The sequence below is a fragment of the Orycteropus afer genome, unplaced genomic scaffold, assembly GCF_000298275.1.
Source record: "Orycteropus afer afer isolate SDZICR_OR568_19922 unplaced genomic scaffold, OryAfe1.0 scaffold00006, whole genome shotgun sequence".
NCBI lineage: Eukaryota > Metazoa > Chordata > Mammalia > Tubulidentata > Orycteropodidae > Orycteropus > Orycteropus afer.
Genome location: NW_006921593.1, coordinates 589,139 through 604,818, shown reverse-complemented (window position 1 = coordinate 604,818; position 15,680 = coordinate 589,139). Strand labels below are relative to the sequence as shown.

General features: G+C 54.3%; 1 protein-coding gene across 1 annotated transcript in view; it reads right to left on the bottom strand.

The window, feature by feature from the left end:
- The window catches only part of COL26A1 (collagen type XXVI alpha 1 chain), a 219,836-nt gene that overhangs the window by 17,617 nt on the left and 186,539 nt on the right, over window positions 1–15,680 (bottom strand). Inside the window, exon 4 of the mRNA XM_007942321.1 lies at window positions 4,934–4,995. Within this exon, the coding sequence (XP_007940512.1) occupies window positions 4,934–4,995 (62 nt within the window). The remainder of the gene's footprint in view (window positions 1–4,933; window positions 4,996–15,680) is intronic.

Sequence of the window (15,680 nt, the reverse complement as noted above, 5' to 3'; positions counted from 1 at the left end):
GGTGGAGCAGGACACAGCTACCCTCCTGGCCCCATGGCCCCCACCCGACCCCTGCCCCAGGCCTCAGTGTCTCCAGCTGGGCAGGGCACATGGGTTACTGCTCGTGGGGTGTTCCAGAAAACCTCAAGGCCACTTCTCTGAGCTCCTCCCCTTTCTGGTCCCTGAGGCAGGAAAGGTTCCTGTGGTGAGAAACAGGCACAGTGACTATAAGTGACCTGACCAAGGCCACCAGCAAGTGGGTCGCAGGCCCAGGCCCCGTGCAATGCCTTGTCACCCCACAGCTCAGCACAGCCAGTCTGGCTGGCTTCAGGGAGGAGGGAAGGAGCTGGGCTCAGTCACAGGACAGCCAGGAAGAGAATCAGAACCCCCTGGGGTCACACAAGGAGGACAGGCTTCGATTCCTGCCCCAACCACGGAGATCTACCAGTCCCAGCATCCTCTGGGAAGCTGACTGGCTAAGGCCAAGGTTGGGGGCTCGGGACAGTGGAGGAGCTGGAGGCGACTGTGGCCGTGGCTGTTGCATAATGGGCTGGCCCAGGGCACGAGGAAGGGGTGAGGGAGAACACCAGGACCTGGTACCGTGGGGGGCAGAAGGGTAGACAGAAGCTGCATGGCTCCTCCATTTCTACCTGGCCGCCAGGGGGCATGGGAGGGGGCAGGTTTTGGGGTGAAGGTGGTAAGTGCAGCTGGGCATCTTTGCACGGGGTAGTCCCTTGGGTCTGGAGCTGAGGTGAGGCCATCTGTGGTGGCTGAGGAAGCAGGAGGGCAGGGAGGGGTGGGTGAAAGCCAGGGAACAAGCAGCAGGGGGGCAGGCAGGGGTGGCAGGGGTTCGGGGAGGTGTGCTCTGGCCTTTTGTGGCAGAGCTCCGGTGCCCCTGGGGGGACTTGCCACCTGAGGCCTTGCTCCAGCCCAGAAGACCTGGCATGCTTCTCCCTTGGGCACCTCCCACACAGACACCACTGCCCACAGGCCCACTGACCAGGCAGAGGCACCCTGGCCACGGCCAAGTGTGAACCAGCCCTGGCCAGAGTCCAGGCCCCTTGGGCTGGCCCTGGCCACCCTCCCAGAGCAGCTAAGCCCATCTCAGCCCCAGCCATGAGCTCACAGGGCGGGCAGCTGTGGGTATGGGGCCTCAGCCCAAGAGCACCAGACCACAGCCTTCTAGGGCTGTCCAATGATTGGCCAGGCTGCTGCCCTCCTGGACCAGGGGCTGCCGGGACTCTCACACAGGGAGAGATCCCCTTGGGCTCCCTCCCAATCTCATGGGCCAGGAAGTCAGAGTGTAAGCTGAGGGAGCAGAGAAGAAGGGGCAATGAGAGCCCTGCTGGCCAATAGGGACTCCTGCTGTGGAGTTGTGGGCATGCCCCAGAAGAGGAACCATCACTGGCCTGAGCCAATGATAACAAATCCTTTTTCCTTGACCAGTGTAGTAGTTAAGGTTGTTGTCAATATGGCTGGGCCTGGTTGAGTGCCTGGGCAGCTGGATGTAGTTATTCCTCATGGTGAGACTGGCAATCAGTTCCGTGGGGGAATCTACTGAAGCAGCTGAGTAGCTGCTTTAGGGACGTGGGCTGCTTCCAGTTTATAAGAAGCGGCTTTGAGGAAGGTCTCCAGCTTTTTGGCATGCTTGGACCCTGCATGTAGCTAAGTTGTTGGTCAGCAGCTTGCCATACCCTGCTGATCTTGGGACTTTTTCTGGACTTGAATGAGTGGCCTTCCATGTTGTTTGGTGATAGCAGGACTGTGCCTTTTTACTTGTTGACCTTGGGCTTGTCAGCCTCAGCAGCCAGCAGCTGCCTGAGTGAAGAAAAGCCTCAACCCCAGTGGGCCGGGAGCAGGAGACAGAGCTGAAGCCCAAGGCCAAGGGGTTTTACCCAGCTCCTAGAGCCCGGCACGTTGAATTTGGACTTCTAGTCTCTAAAATGTGAGGGAATAAACTCCATCTGTTAAGGCCATTCCACCTGTGGTGTCTTCTCTTAGAGCAGCACCAGGTGAGCAGAACAACCAGGTGCTCACTTTCCCAGCCTGCCTTGCAACTAGGAGGTGGTTATATGCCCACTGGTGGCCAAGGAGGCAGAATGAGTCTGCTGAGGGTTTTGCTCCATCCTCTGCTTTGAATAAGGAGCTCTGGTGGTGCAGTGCCTAAGGCATTTGACTGTTAACCAGAAGGTTGGTGGTTCAGTCCCACCAGCTGCCCCACGGAAGGAAGATGGGGCAATCCCCTTCCATAAAGATTTACTGCCTTGGAAACCCAGTGGGGACTGCTATGAATTGGGATCAACTCAACGGCAGTGGGCTTGCTTTTTGGATTTTCTACTTTGAACACGGGGTGAAGATGTGATGCCTTGAGCTGCAGCAGCCATCTTATAACCAAGAAGCACCAGATGTGAGGACAAAGGCCAGCTCACTAAGGAGGCAAAGGGGAAGGTTATGGGTTTGTGAACCACCACACCAGCCCTGTGGCCACCTGTTGCTGAACAAAGGATAAACGTCCTTGTGAAATAAGTGGCTGACGGCTGGGCTCTTCTGTTCCTTGCAGTGAGCGCATGCCACCTGACACACCTCAGCAGGTTTCTTAGCTGAGCAAGCAGAAGTCTCCATCTCCAGGTACTAGGTTGCCACTGACTTGTTCTAGGTGCCTAATTCCTGACTCCCTGTCTGTGGTCTGCCCGTCTGGCTGCTGCCTTCACCCATTCTGACCCCAGACTCTAACCAGAGCTGACCCCATGTTCTCTGTGGCTTCTGTAGTCCCACCTGGGCTGTCCTGGCCCCTGGCCCCTGGCCCCAGGCTGCACCCTCTCCCCACAGTGTGCCCTCTCCGCAGGCTGCCCTAGCCCTGGCTCTGCCCTCTGGCAGTATTTTCTTCCTGTAGCCTCTGATTCCTACCGGCAGAGGGCTGCTGACCCAGAGGTCACCCCAGGCTGCCTGTGCCTAGGGATCTGGGTTGAGGGGGACCCAGAAGGGCCAGGAGTCTGAGGGCAGCTGTTCATGTCTGGAGGCTTCTCAAAGCAGGTTCCCTGCAGGAGTGTTTCTGCACATACTTGTCTCTCTACTGGAAGGTGAGGGCATGGGGTGGCCCATGGCATCTGTCCAGAACTTCCCATTTACAAAGTCAGTCCTCCCACTGTCTTCTCTGAGGCTCCCAGCAGCCTCCGTTCCATTCTATAGATGGGGTGGGGGCTCAGAGAGAGCTTCCCCAAGTCCTCCATCTGTGGGTGGCAGCCCCACATATAAGTGACTCCAGGTGACCGATAGTCACATGAGCTGCTCTGAAGGCAGGGGCAAGGCCAAGGGCATTGTATGGTGGGCAAGGGTTGTGTTGTGTGTGCACATGTGTGTGCATGCACACAGGTGCTTGTGCACATGTGTGTGCATTGACATACACATTGTGTGTAAACACACATGTATGCATACGTGGGGGGGTATGTGCATCCATGAGTCCATGTGTGTATGTATATCAGTGTGTGTGTGCATGTGTCTGTGTGTCCATGTGTCATACCCACACACCCTCAGAGGGACACCTGTCAGGCTCTTCGGAGCTGGGGCACAGCCAGATCGCGGAGGCCTGCTCCGAGGGGTTCCTGCTGTCAGGGTCCTCAGCCCCCACCTTGGTGCTTTCGTCCTCACTCCAGGCATGCTGCCAGATGGCCACACTGGCCCACTTCCTACCCGCCCCCTGCCACTGTTCTGCTCTGAGAATTCTGTCTTGAGCTCAGATGCTGAGCTGGTCCTGGCTCTGCCCGGGAAGCGAGGTGACCCCAGAAGTTCCTCCCACCCCAAGAGGCTCCACAGAGACCTCGAGGCAACCGCAGCAGCCTCTTAGGCCTGTCCTCTGCCAGCCCTCCAGCCAACCACACAGGGCTGGTTTTCCGCGGGGGGTGGAGCTTTGGCCCCACCCAGCACGAGACCATCAGGGTGCAAATGCTTTTGTGCATCATACATGTCCCCTCCACCCTGAGCCAACATTGGCGTCTCACTGCACCTGCGACTCTCTGCTGAGGACCTTCTCTGGCCACAGGAGTGGACTTGGTGTGTGCACAGGGCAGGTCAGAAACAACAGAGCAGAACCCTCAGAGAGAGCCTTCACCCACCGGGCAGACGGGATAAATCACCCAGCTGCCTCACCCCTCGAGGCACTAGCTCTGGGGCACACTCTATACCACCCCCAGAAGCCCACTGGGGATGGAGCCAGATGCCCATGCCCACTGCCTGCCATTAGCATTTCTCTGATGCACACATCCGCTGCCAGGTGTTACTTTTTCTCTCTTCTCCCAGTGCCACTGGGGTTCATGCCCAAATAACTCCTGTACTTGAGTCCTCATCCCAGGGTCTGTCTCTAGGGTGCCTTGCCCTCAGATGCTCTCCGTCACGGATGTGGACGGGACTGGAAGCTGCTGGTTTCCTTGGCAACTACACCACCGTGTCTTCCCATCAGTGACTGTGTGCAGGCCCAAGCCAGCTGGTTGGCAGCGGTGGGGGGAGATCCCAGGCCTTCCCAGGGCTCCAGGGTACTCAGCCGGAAGCACACATGTGCCACACTGTGGGGTGCTGGCCCCAGCCCAGGAGCCAGAGCTGGGAACAGCGGCCTGGGCTGGGGTGGGGGGAGAGGCCAGCACTCTGCTTCTCTTTCCACTGAAGGGCTGACTTCTGGGAGCTCAGAGCCATCTGCCCACCTTGCATCTAGACCACATTGCTGTCTGGGGCCTTCCAGTTTCTTGTTCCCTTCACGTTCCCCATGCCCATGCCTACCCGAGGCGCCTGGCCCAAGCCCGCAGAGGCCACCTAGCATCACACCGATGCCTCAGCAACACCAGGCTGCTCAGATGTCCTGAACTCCTTGGGATAGGGGTTCCCCTGCCACACTTAGCAGGTGGCTGACAACCACCCTCAGCCAGCCAGTTCCCCAGGCCTGGAGTTTCTGAGTCCGTCTGACCTTGGCTTCCAGCGTGGTCAGCCGCTCACTCATGTCGCTGAGCCGGGTGCAGTTCAGGCATTCTGAAAGAAAAGAGGGGCAGCCATGAGGGCAGGGCAGGGCAGTCTCTCTGTCTTCTGGCTTGGAAAACTCCTACTCAGCCTTCAGGGCCTTATCCTCAGGGCCCCCTCCTCCATGCAGCCTGCCACCAAGCCCCTTTTGGCACATCCGTGTCATATCAGACTGAGTGTCTGCTCCATGGCAGGCACTGAGGCAGCACAGGGGAGGCCTCGTCGGCATGTGAGCTCCAGGCGGGTGGGGGTCTTTGGGCTTTGCACGAAGTAGGGGCTCCAAACTTCTCTGATAATGGAATGAATGAATGTGTGGTACGTAGGTGTGCTCCTTGACTTGGAGAACTATGGCCTGCAAGGAAAGACTGGCAAATACATACAGCTGAGGGAGCCTACCCCAGGGCTGCCCGTACAGAACGGGCCGGCCGGGTGGGTGCAGTCAGGGGGCACGCCGGTGCAGTGGAACTGAGGAGAGACCCGAGGGACGAACAGTGGTTGGCCAGGTGAGGAAGTCGGGGAGGCCACGTTCAGGCCGAGGAAACAGCAAGTGCTGTTGCCAGAGGGGAGAGAACAGGGCTGGGCTTACGAATAACCCTGCAGAGGCAGGACACAGGGGGACAGGGGCGGTGGCTGGGGCTGCAGAAGCAAGCAGGCCCAGCACTGGAGACCTGGGGTGGGGACTTGGGCAGGCCCAGCACTGGAGACCTGGGGTGGGGACTTGGGCAGGCCCAGCACTGGAGACCTGGGGTGGGGACTTGGGCAGTGTCCTGGGGCTGGTGGGCAGCTGTTGCAGGGTTTACATGGGTGAAACGTCAAGGTCAATTCTGCCTTTTTAAAACCTCTCTCTGGAAGCTGAGTGTCTGGGGGGTGGGAGTAGGGGGACCGGAGGCAGGAAGGCCAATTTGGAGAGCAGGATGGATGGACTCCACCCCCTGCAGGCATCTGCCTGTATCATAAGTGTCTGTTTATGTCTGTCTCTCCCAGAGACCGCAGCTCTTTAATGAGGAAACGATGGTTCAAAGCTGCTCTGACGAGCTTTGATTGCTCTAGAAGTCAGCAACGGCCTACATTGTTCCCTCCCCTAGCTCAGTTCCAATCCTGACCCCACAGCAACCTCATCTGGCTAAATGGACATACAGACCAGGAGGACTCTGGGTAACTCAACAGGTTCCACTTGGCACCCTGGGGCTGACCGTTGGGGGCCTCTTGGTGGGGTGAACCCTGTGTGTTCCCCGTGCCACAGGTCCACAGGCCCCCACACCATCAGCCCCCACCTGTCCCTGGATAACCCTCATCTTTGTCACACATTTTAAGCCTGAGCACAAATCATTTTGCCAGTTTTCTTGTTCTGAAATATCAATTCCTCCATTGAGAGTGGTGGGCACACTACAAGGGGTCTTAGGATCATGGGAATATGTAGTCCAGGCTCTGTAACCCCCGAGGGTGCCCAGCCCTGCTGAAATCTGGCCCTCTGCTTGCTCACCCAGCCATACCTGGTTTGCAGAAGGCGCCACATGGGCTGACGGGAGCCCCGCTCACCCTCAGCTCCCACCCTCTCTCCCCTTGGCTGGGCCAAGTTGGTGGTTTACAAGCATTTTTTAGGTACAGAACTCTCTCTCTCTCTCCCTCAATAAAACCTTGTCGGTAACCCCAACGCATAAAGGAGATTAAAGACTGAGGTATAAACATTGGAACATTAACACAGCTACAAGAATGTATACATTTTTCCTGACTCTGTGATGGGGATGGTTTTGGGTTAAACACAGTGGACTGAACACACATGTTTGCTCTACTGCCTCCTGGGAAAGTGATGGTAAAGAAATAAAAAGGTGTAAGACTACAAGGCAGAGAGGTGGGCAGAGGCTACCCCTTAGCAGAAGAGCGAGGCCAACAACATTCTGCAAGATGGAACACAAGATGCCTAGCTAGGCAAGAAGGTGCAGCTAAGTACATCAGAGGAGGGTTGGGGGACTGGAGACCCCTGCTCTTCTAAAGGCTGGGAAGAACCCCAGATGGGAGAGGGATACAGTCCCCCTTGGGACTGGCCCAAGAGGAAAGGCTCACACGCATGGACACCTGGGGAGGCCTCCAATGAAAAGCTGAGTCCCCATGAGACCAGTCTTCTAGGAAGCCCCCAGCCAACAAGGCCCAGTGAAGAGACCCTAGCGTCTCCCTCTAAAACTTAAACAGATAGCCATGGACTCCTGGGCTGCTAAAAGAAAGACTTGCAGGAGAAAGAGAACAAAACAAACAGAATCCCATTTGTCCACCCCACTCCCACCCAAGCAGCACTGGTGGCATTGTGATTAAGCACTCAGCTGCTAATTGACAGGTCGACAGTTCGAACCCAGCAGCCGTTCCTTGGGAGAAAGATCTAGTGACCTGCTTCTATAAAGATTATAGCCTAGGATGCCCTATGGGACAGTTCCACTCTGTCCTACAGGGTCCCTATGGGTCGGAATTGACTCACCCAGGAACATCTCCCACCTATCCACTCACCCTACTTTCTACCCATCCCCCCACTCACTCATCTACCCACCCACCCAATCACCCATCCACCGACCCATCTATCCACTTTGCCCTCACCTGTCCACCTAACCTACTCCTTACCCACCCACCCTACATGGCACTCATGTACCCACCCACCCTTCTGACCATCCCCTCCTCCACTCAGAGGCGTGTTCATGAGGCCCTTGGTGGCCCTGGGCTAAGACCGATGAGGTGTCCACCTATCAGGCGCCCTTCACATCTAGTTGGAGAAAAGGTCATGCACCCCGAGCAGCCGCGTGCTGTGGGGCCAAAGGGCAGACTCTGGGGCAGAACTGACTTGGAGGACCTCTCCTGCTCCCGCCTCAGTGCCTCCTCCACACTCCTGAGTATGGGAAGGTGGAGGTGGGGTGCGATGGAGGTGGGTGAGCTGTAAAAGGCAGCTGCAGAGAACAACAGCACACCCACCCAGAGAACTGTGAAAACCGCACATTCTTGAGGTGCTTGGAGGCTAGGACACAGTGTTTCTAGTTCTGAGGCAACAAATGGGGCTCTCTGCAGGGGGGAAGTTCGGAAGGGAGGGACACGCCTTGGCCATGAAGGAACCTATTTCTGGAAAGTGTGTTGGCCGGGCCCCGTTTGCTCTGGCACTGGGCAGCAGGCTTGGCTGTTAGCAGGCACGAGGCGTCCAGGTCCCCAGCTACGAAAAGGCCCGAGAGGCCCAGCCAGCAGGCAAAGGGGAGGCAGCCAACTCAAGCTCCCCGTGCCACCTGCCTGGGCAAACGCCCCGAACGGGGTGGGGTTTATGGCTCCCTGGGTGCCCTGTCATCCGCAGGCAATTAAACAGTGTTTGTTTAACTTGCTTTAATTATTCATCAGAGCTGTGGAAATGTAGAAATGGTGCTGATGGGGCGGGTTGTGCCATGGCCGGGCCCTGTGACCAGCTGGGGCCCTGCCCTGCCCTGCTCAGCCCCGCTTGGGCCTCTATGTCCCTCTCTGAACAAGGGGTCTGAGGGTGCTAACTTTCTATGGTTCTCAGGGTTCCCTCGCATTCCCAGCATCCTTCCACAGCACACACAGGGCATGTCCTTGGCTCTAGGACACAGATACAGAGACCGGTGTCAGGAAATATTTGCCTGCATCCAAACATGGGAACTGTGGATGTCTGGATGTGTAGGTAAGACATTGTGTGTGTATGTGTGTGTGTGTGGGAGGGTGCTGCATGGTGAAAGAAAGATAACTATTAGAGACCTGGGTCTAGTCTGCCACTAACTCACTGTGTGACTTGGGTGAGGCCCACTCCCTCTCTGCACCTCAGTTTCCCCATCTGTAAAGAGGGTTTGCATTGGCTCAGCTCCAAGGACCTCAGGCTCCAAGGCTCTGCTCTTGCCACTGGCCTGTGCCTTTGTCCTTGTGACCCTCTCACTTCCGGCTCTGGCCCCCACTTCAGGTGGTCAGTGCCAAGTTCACCTGCCATTTGACTCTGGCCAATCCTGCTACTGCCGATTGCTCTGCACCCAGAATTCAGGATTCACCTCGTGCGTGAGGCTGGGCTCCCACGGCCCGGTCCTGAGAGGGGCTTCTCGGATGGGGTAGGAGCCCTGGGTCTTCTTCTCTAAAGGGGCGTGAGGACTCCACTGTGGGCTTTAAAGAGGAGCGATGACCTGATGTGTGTGAACGTCATGAAGGCAGAGTTCAAGTTCTTTGAGAGGATCTGGGGCTACGTTGGCAATGTACACAGTGATTCACGTCTCTGATCAAACCAAACCAAAATCACTGCATCAAGTCAATTCTGACTCATAGTGACCCCCACTGGGTTTCTGAGGCTGTAAATCTTTATGGAAGTAGATCACCCCATCTTCCTTCCATGGAGCAGCTGGTGGGTTTGAACCACTGATCTTCCAGTTAGCAGCCAAGTGCCTTATCCACTAGGCCACAAGAGCTCCTTACATCTCGGATACTATACTCATATACTCATTGCCATCGAGTTGATTCCAACTCATAGTGACCCCTCTTTGGGTTTCTGAGGCGGTATCTCTATGGAAGTAGATTGCCCAATCTTCCTTCCAAGGAGTGGCTGGTGAGTTTGAACCGCCAGCCTTCTAGTTAGTGGTCAAATGCCTTAAGCACTACGCCACCAGAGCTCCCACATCTCTGATAGGGAATAGAAAATTAGCCAACAAAAACTGAATTATCAACTTCCAGGAGAAGAGAAAGTCTAAAGAGAGCAAAGCCATCTTGACATACTACCTGGTTCAACTTTCAATACTATTGACTTTGTTACAATATGGTATCCATTATCTATTGAGCTAAGTGGAATTCTGATACAATTATGTTGGGAAGATGGGAGAAGATGTGAAGACAGAGACAGACAGCGGTGACATAAAGAACCAGGGCCTCCACAGGGGGTCAGTAGAGACTCCCTAAGATCAAAAGAAGTAGCAGTGTATGTGGGAGCTCTGGTGGTGTAGTGGTTAAGGCATTAGACTGCTAACCAAAAGGCCAGTGGTTTGAATCCCCCAGCTGCTCTGTGGAAGAAAGGTGAGGCAGTCTGCTTCCCTAAAGACTTACTCCCTTGGAAACCCAATGGGGGGGGTCACTGAGTTGGAATCGAGTTTGGGGTTTTTATTTTTCCAAGCAGTGTATGTGGTACTAAGCACTACGAAGTTAAGGTCAAAAACAAAGTCTGACTGTAGGGAGTGAAAATTGAGGGGAGAGGGGTCCAGAGGACTTCTCTTTTTCATTTAAGCCTTGAAAAACAACCTGACTTTCAAAAACAATGTATACATTTAATATAATAACAAAATTTAAGGGGTAAAAATGTCCAACATGCTCATGATGAAACATACCAACTTGTGTATTGTGAAACATACAAAATTGTTTCTGTTCACTGCTTAGAAAAAGATGGACAGTCAGGGAGTGGAAGGGAACACAGTAAAAGAGAAGTCATTGTGATGGTAGGTGGTGGGGTTATGGGTGAGCTTTTCTCCTTGTCTAACATGGCTGGGCCTATCTCTCGCCACAGCTTGGGCCGGGCAAGGCTTGGGACTCCCTGTGCCTCAGAAGGGGAACCTCCAGTCACAGAGACACTGGCTCCCTCTCCCTAATCCTCACCTCTCCTGGCCTGCCATCCCCAGAGTGGGCCAACCCTCATCTCCCCTCATCCGGCTAAGGATGATACAGGCTGGTCATCCAGTGAGACAGTGACTAGATAGCTATACCCATTTTGCAGATGGGAAGAAGTCCAGCAAGGTGAGGCAATTTTGCCCATGTCGCCTAGCCAGAAACTGACAGGAAGTGCAGTGTTTACCGTGCACATGCTTGGCTTCAGGCCCGGTGCTAAGGGCTCTCGGGCACCGACTCACGACATCTTCGCAGCAGCCCCTAACGGACCCTGTTGTTTACACAGGAGGCAGTGGACTGACGGTGTTGAGACCCGAGCCAGCACGCACTGAGTAAGGGGTTGAGCTGAGCAACACTGCGTGCCTGTTTCCAGACTCCTCACCCACCCATCCCCTGGCCCCAGCTGACCTAGCACTAGCAACCTGCCCAAACAAACCTCACTCAGGCCCTTGGTTTAAATTCCTGTACCAGGTAGGAATCCAATTTGCCTCATGTCATGTTGGAAGTGGGGTTCAGGAAGACCCCTGGCAGTCTGGACTTCCCAGAGCCTACCAGGGCTGCGGGCCCCTCAGGGCAGGACATCGGCTACAACTTGGAGCTCCGCTCTAGATGTTTCCAATTTAGCCTCCACTCCAAGGGATCCTCTCTGGTGCTCTGAGCCAAGCCCCAAGCAGAGCTGAGAGAAGCCATGGTAGGACCTGGGCCCAGAAGCCGCCTTTCACATTGTCTTCTAGAGAACCCCTTATCCCCAGGTCACTGCAGACAGACTGGATTCTTCTAAGCCATACCCAACAGAGGAGCCATAGCAAGGATAAGGCCGGGCTGACCATAGAACCCTGCCTGTGTCTCTCCTGGGGCTTCCCGCCAGACCCCAGCACTATGAACCCCATCAGGGGTTGGAGAGCCTGCAGGCTGGATAAGGTGGTGGCAGCTCTCAGGCCCAGCTATGAGGCTCATGGACAGGACAGACTGAATCTTATCCTTCTCTCTCTCAGGAGTCATGGAGAAGACAAGGTTTTTTCAAGAACTTCTGCCAAGACTTTTACTGAAGAGTAACTTGAGTTCCTTCTTGGAGAGGGGCAGCCCTCACATGGGTGTCCTCAACTGTAGAGAACCAAATCCACGAAGGGCTGACCGCCCTGAAGCTTCCTGGACACAGTCGAAGCTATTCTGGACTGTGGAGCTTCTGAGGTTGCTCGGAAGGATGCGCACAAGGAACAGGGTCAACACTGGCCCTGGAATCAATGGACCAATGTTGATTAGGCACCTGCTGGGTGAAAGACGAGGAGCTATGGTGCAGTGGTTAAAGCATTTGGCTGCTAAACAAAAGGCTGGTGGTTTGAACCCACTCTGGTGGCGTAGTGTCCAAGGCATCTGACTGCTAACCAGAAGGCTGGTGGTTCAAACCCATCAGCCACTCCTCGGAAGGAAGGTTGGGCAATCTACTTCCATAGTGATACTGCCTCGGAAACCCAAGAAGTGGTCACTATGAGTCAGATCCGACTCGACGGCAGGGAGTTTGGTTTTGGTATTGGTTTTAGCTGCTCCGTGGGAGAAAGATGAGGCAGTCTGCTTCCATAAAGACTGACAGTCTTGGAAACCCTATGGGGCAGTTCCACTCTGTCCTCTAGGGTTACTATGAGTTGGAATTGACTCCATGCAGTGGGTTTGGCTTTGGTTTGGATGAAAGACACAATTACCAGGGCATATTGTTCTCCATTCAATAGTGTGGAGGGTGAGAGACTCAGAGAGGTTCAGCAACATGCTCAAGGTCACACAGCTTGTTAAATAGAGACCAGAATTATAACCCAGCTTCCAGAAGGTTCCACTTGGGTGTCACACATAGTCCAGCACATGAACTCTTTATGAAGTGTGAAGACGAGTGTCTACACTGCTGGTGGGGGTGTAAGCCCAAACCACTTTAAAGACCTGATCAGCAGCTTCTGCTAAGGCTGAACATACTACATGATATGATGTGATGTGATGTGATACGATACAGCAGTTCCATTCCTCGACATATATCCATCAAAAAGCAATAAACATGTTCGCCAAAAGACACATACAAGAATGTTCACCACAGCATTACTTACTGTTATGGATTGAGGTGTACCCAAAAAAAAGTTAGGCTTTGGTCCTAATGCCTGTGAGTAGGACCCAGGCTTCCTTCTCTTGTGTTAATGAGGACATCCCCGAGTGGGGTGGGTTCTAACCCTAATTCTCTCAGAGTGGAGTCTCATAAAAAGAGCAGATGAGACACTGTGACAAGGAGCTCTGAGGGCGTAGTGTCTAAGGCATCTGACTGCTAACCAGAAGGTTGGTGGTTCAAACCCAGCAGCCACTCCACAGAAGGAAGACTGGGCAATCTACTTCCATGAAGATTTACCACCTTGGAAACCCAAAGGGGATCGCTATGAGTCGGAATCGACTTGGTGGCAGTGAGTTTGGTTTGTTTGGTTTAGACACTGTGACACAGGGACAACACCACAGATGCACCGATAAGCAGCAAAGTCACAGCAAAGTCACACCGACGGCGCTGGCCGCCACCAGCAACGAGAGAGACCCACAGAAGGAAGTGATGAGGCCATGACCCTGCTGGGGCATTTAGTCCCCAGAACCGTGCAAAAATAACTGTCTGCTCTTGAGAGCTGCCCACTTTGTGGTATATTGTTGTGGCAGCCCTAGGAAGAAGGTAGGACTTTGCAGCAAGCAAAAGCTGTAAACAACTCAAATGCCAATCCACCGTCGACAGGATACGCTGTATAGTCACAGGATGGAATCCTGCACATAAGAGTGAACAGCACACAGGCAACAACAGGGGTGCCTCTCCAAGCGTGATGCTGAGTGACATTGCCAGACCCCAAAGAGTGTGTATTGCATGACGCCATTTATATGAAGTTCAAGGACAGGCAAATTGAGTCTAAGGTGTTAGGATTCAGGTTAGTGCTTACCTTCGGGGAAGGGAGTCATGGAAAGGGGTAAGAGGAGGGCTCCTGAGAGGGTGAAGATGTTCACTTTCTCCATCTGGGTGGTGATTATAAAGGGTGACTAGTTTTAGTGATATGCCTTGAAACCCAAGGAGGGGTCACTATGAGTCGGGTCTGACTCGATGGCACATAACAACAACAGTTTGTGAAAACTCATCAAGCTATCCCCCTGATTGTCCTAAAACCCCAGCGCAGCCATGTCATCTCTGATACTCAGCCACCTCACCTCTGATGCCCATCACCCTGAGGACGACCCTCACCGTGTGGATTACTGGCCACACTCTGAACGCCTCTTGCTCTTCTAGGCCTTTGGCCTTTGCTTGTCTTGTTATCTCATGCAGAAATGGCTCCCAGTCCATCCCATTGATCTGTTAACTTCTACTGAAGTGCCTCCTCCTCCAGGAAGCCCTCCTTGACCACCCCAGACGACTGAGACACACCCATCTTCCAACCAATTAAAGCGTCCAGCACACATCTTGCTTTAGCACTTAGCGCCCCGGAGAAGGGCTAGTTCTTGTGTAGCCATCTTCCCTGTGGACCGCGAACTCTTTCAGGGCATTTGGCATTCTAGAAAAACGGAGGGAAACACCGTCCACTGTCACAGGGAGTTGTAAAGACGCCCGTGTTTCCTCTTGGGGAGTCAGCCGTGCCGCCCTTGCAGAATGAGCAGGACTGGGAGGGGGTGTCCTTGGTCCTGCTTGGTTCCAACCCCTGCTCACTGTCCAGGCAGCTGCATGAAAGCTTAACAGCCTGAGCTGGTCCGTTGCAGGTCTCTGAGTGGGACCCTGCCTGCCTCTTCCCACCCTCCCATGCCAGAGGACATAGGTGAAGCCCTGGCTCAGCTGCTTGCCGGAGAGCAGCCTGGGGGTTAAGCCCAGGCTCTGCCAGAGGCCAGTGTCCTGCTGGCAGAGCCTCAGTGCTCTCTGGCTGTCCGGCAGGATCAGCAAGGACGGGGAGGACAGGCCCCGCAGGCCACGGCCACTCCCAGCCCTGCCGCTGGGGCAGAGGAGGCAGCCCTCGCTGTTAAAGCTCCTCCAGCCACTCCGAGGAAGAAAGATGGGGCCGTCTGCTGCTGTAAGGATTTATAGCCTTGGAAACCCAGTGAGGCAGAACTGACTCAATGGCACTAAGTTCGGTTTTTTAGGGTTTGAGATGCTCAACAATGTCAGCCTAAAGAACCTCAAATTGGTCCGTGGCCCAGCGATTCCAGTGCTAGGCATATATATACGCAGAAGACATGAAAGCAGGGACTCACACGAACAATGTTCACTGCAGCCTTAGTCATACCAGACAAGAGGGAGAAAGAACCCCACCGTCCATCAGCAGGTGAACGGCTAAAGAAAATGTGGTGCGTAGACACAACAGAATATTCAGCAAAACAAACCACTGCCATCAAGTTGACTCCAACTCACAGAGACCCTGTAAGATAGAGTGGAACTGCCCCACAGGGTTTCCAAGGCTGTCAATCTTTGTGAAAGCAGACTGCCTTGTCTTTCTTCTGCAGGGCGGCTGGTGGGTTTGAAGCACCAACCTTTAGGTTAGCAGCCAAATGCCTTAACCACTTCACCACCAGAGCTCCTTAATGGAATATCATGCAGCCACGAAGAGAGAAGTTCTGGCACACGCTATGACGTGGATGAACCCTGAAAACATGCTGAGAGAAAGCCAGACACAAATGGAGAACTAGTGTAAGATCTCCGCTACAGGAAATTCAAACTATCTGGAGTAGGCAAATGCACAGAGAAGTTTAGTAGTGGTTACCAGGGGTGGGGTGGCGTGGGGTGGGGTTATTGCTGAAAAGGGTTCTGAGTTTCTGTACTTTCAGAAATAGATAGTGGTGATGGTGGTGTAACATGGTGATGGGGTGTAACACGGTGGTGGGGTGTGACGTGGTGATGGGGTGTAACGTAGTGATGGGGTGTAACATGATGGTGGTGCACATGGTGATGGTGGTGTAACATGGTGATGGGGCGTAACACAGTGGTGGGGTGTGACGTGGTGATGGGGTGTAATGTGGCAATGGGCTATAACACAGTGATGGTGGTGTAACACAGTGATGGGGTGTAACGTGGTGATGGGATTAACACAGTGATGGGGTGTAAC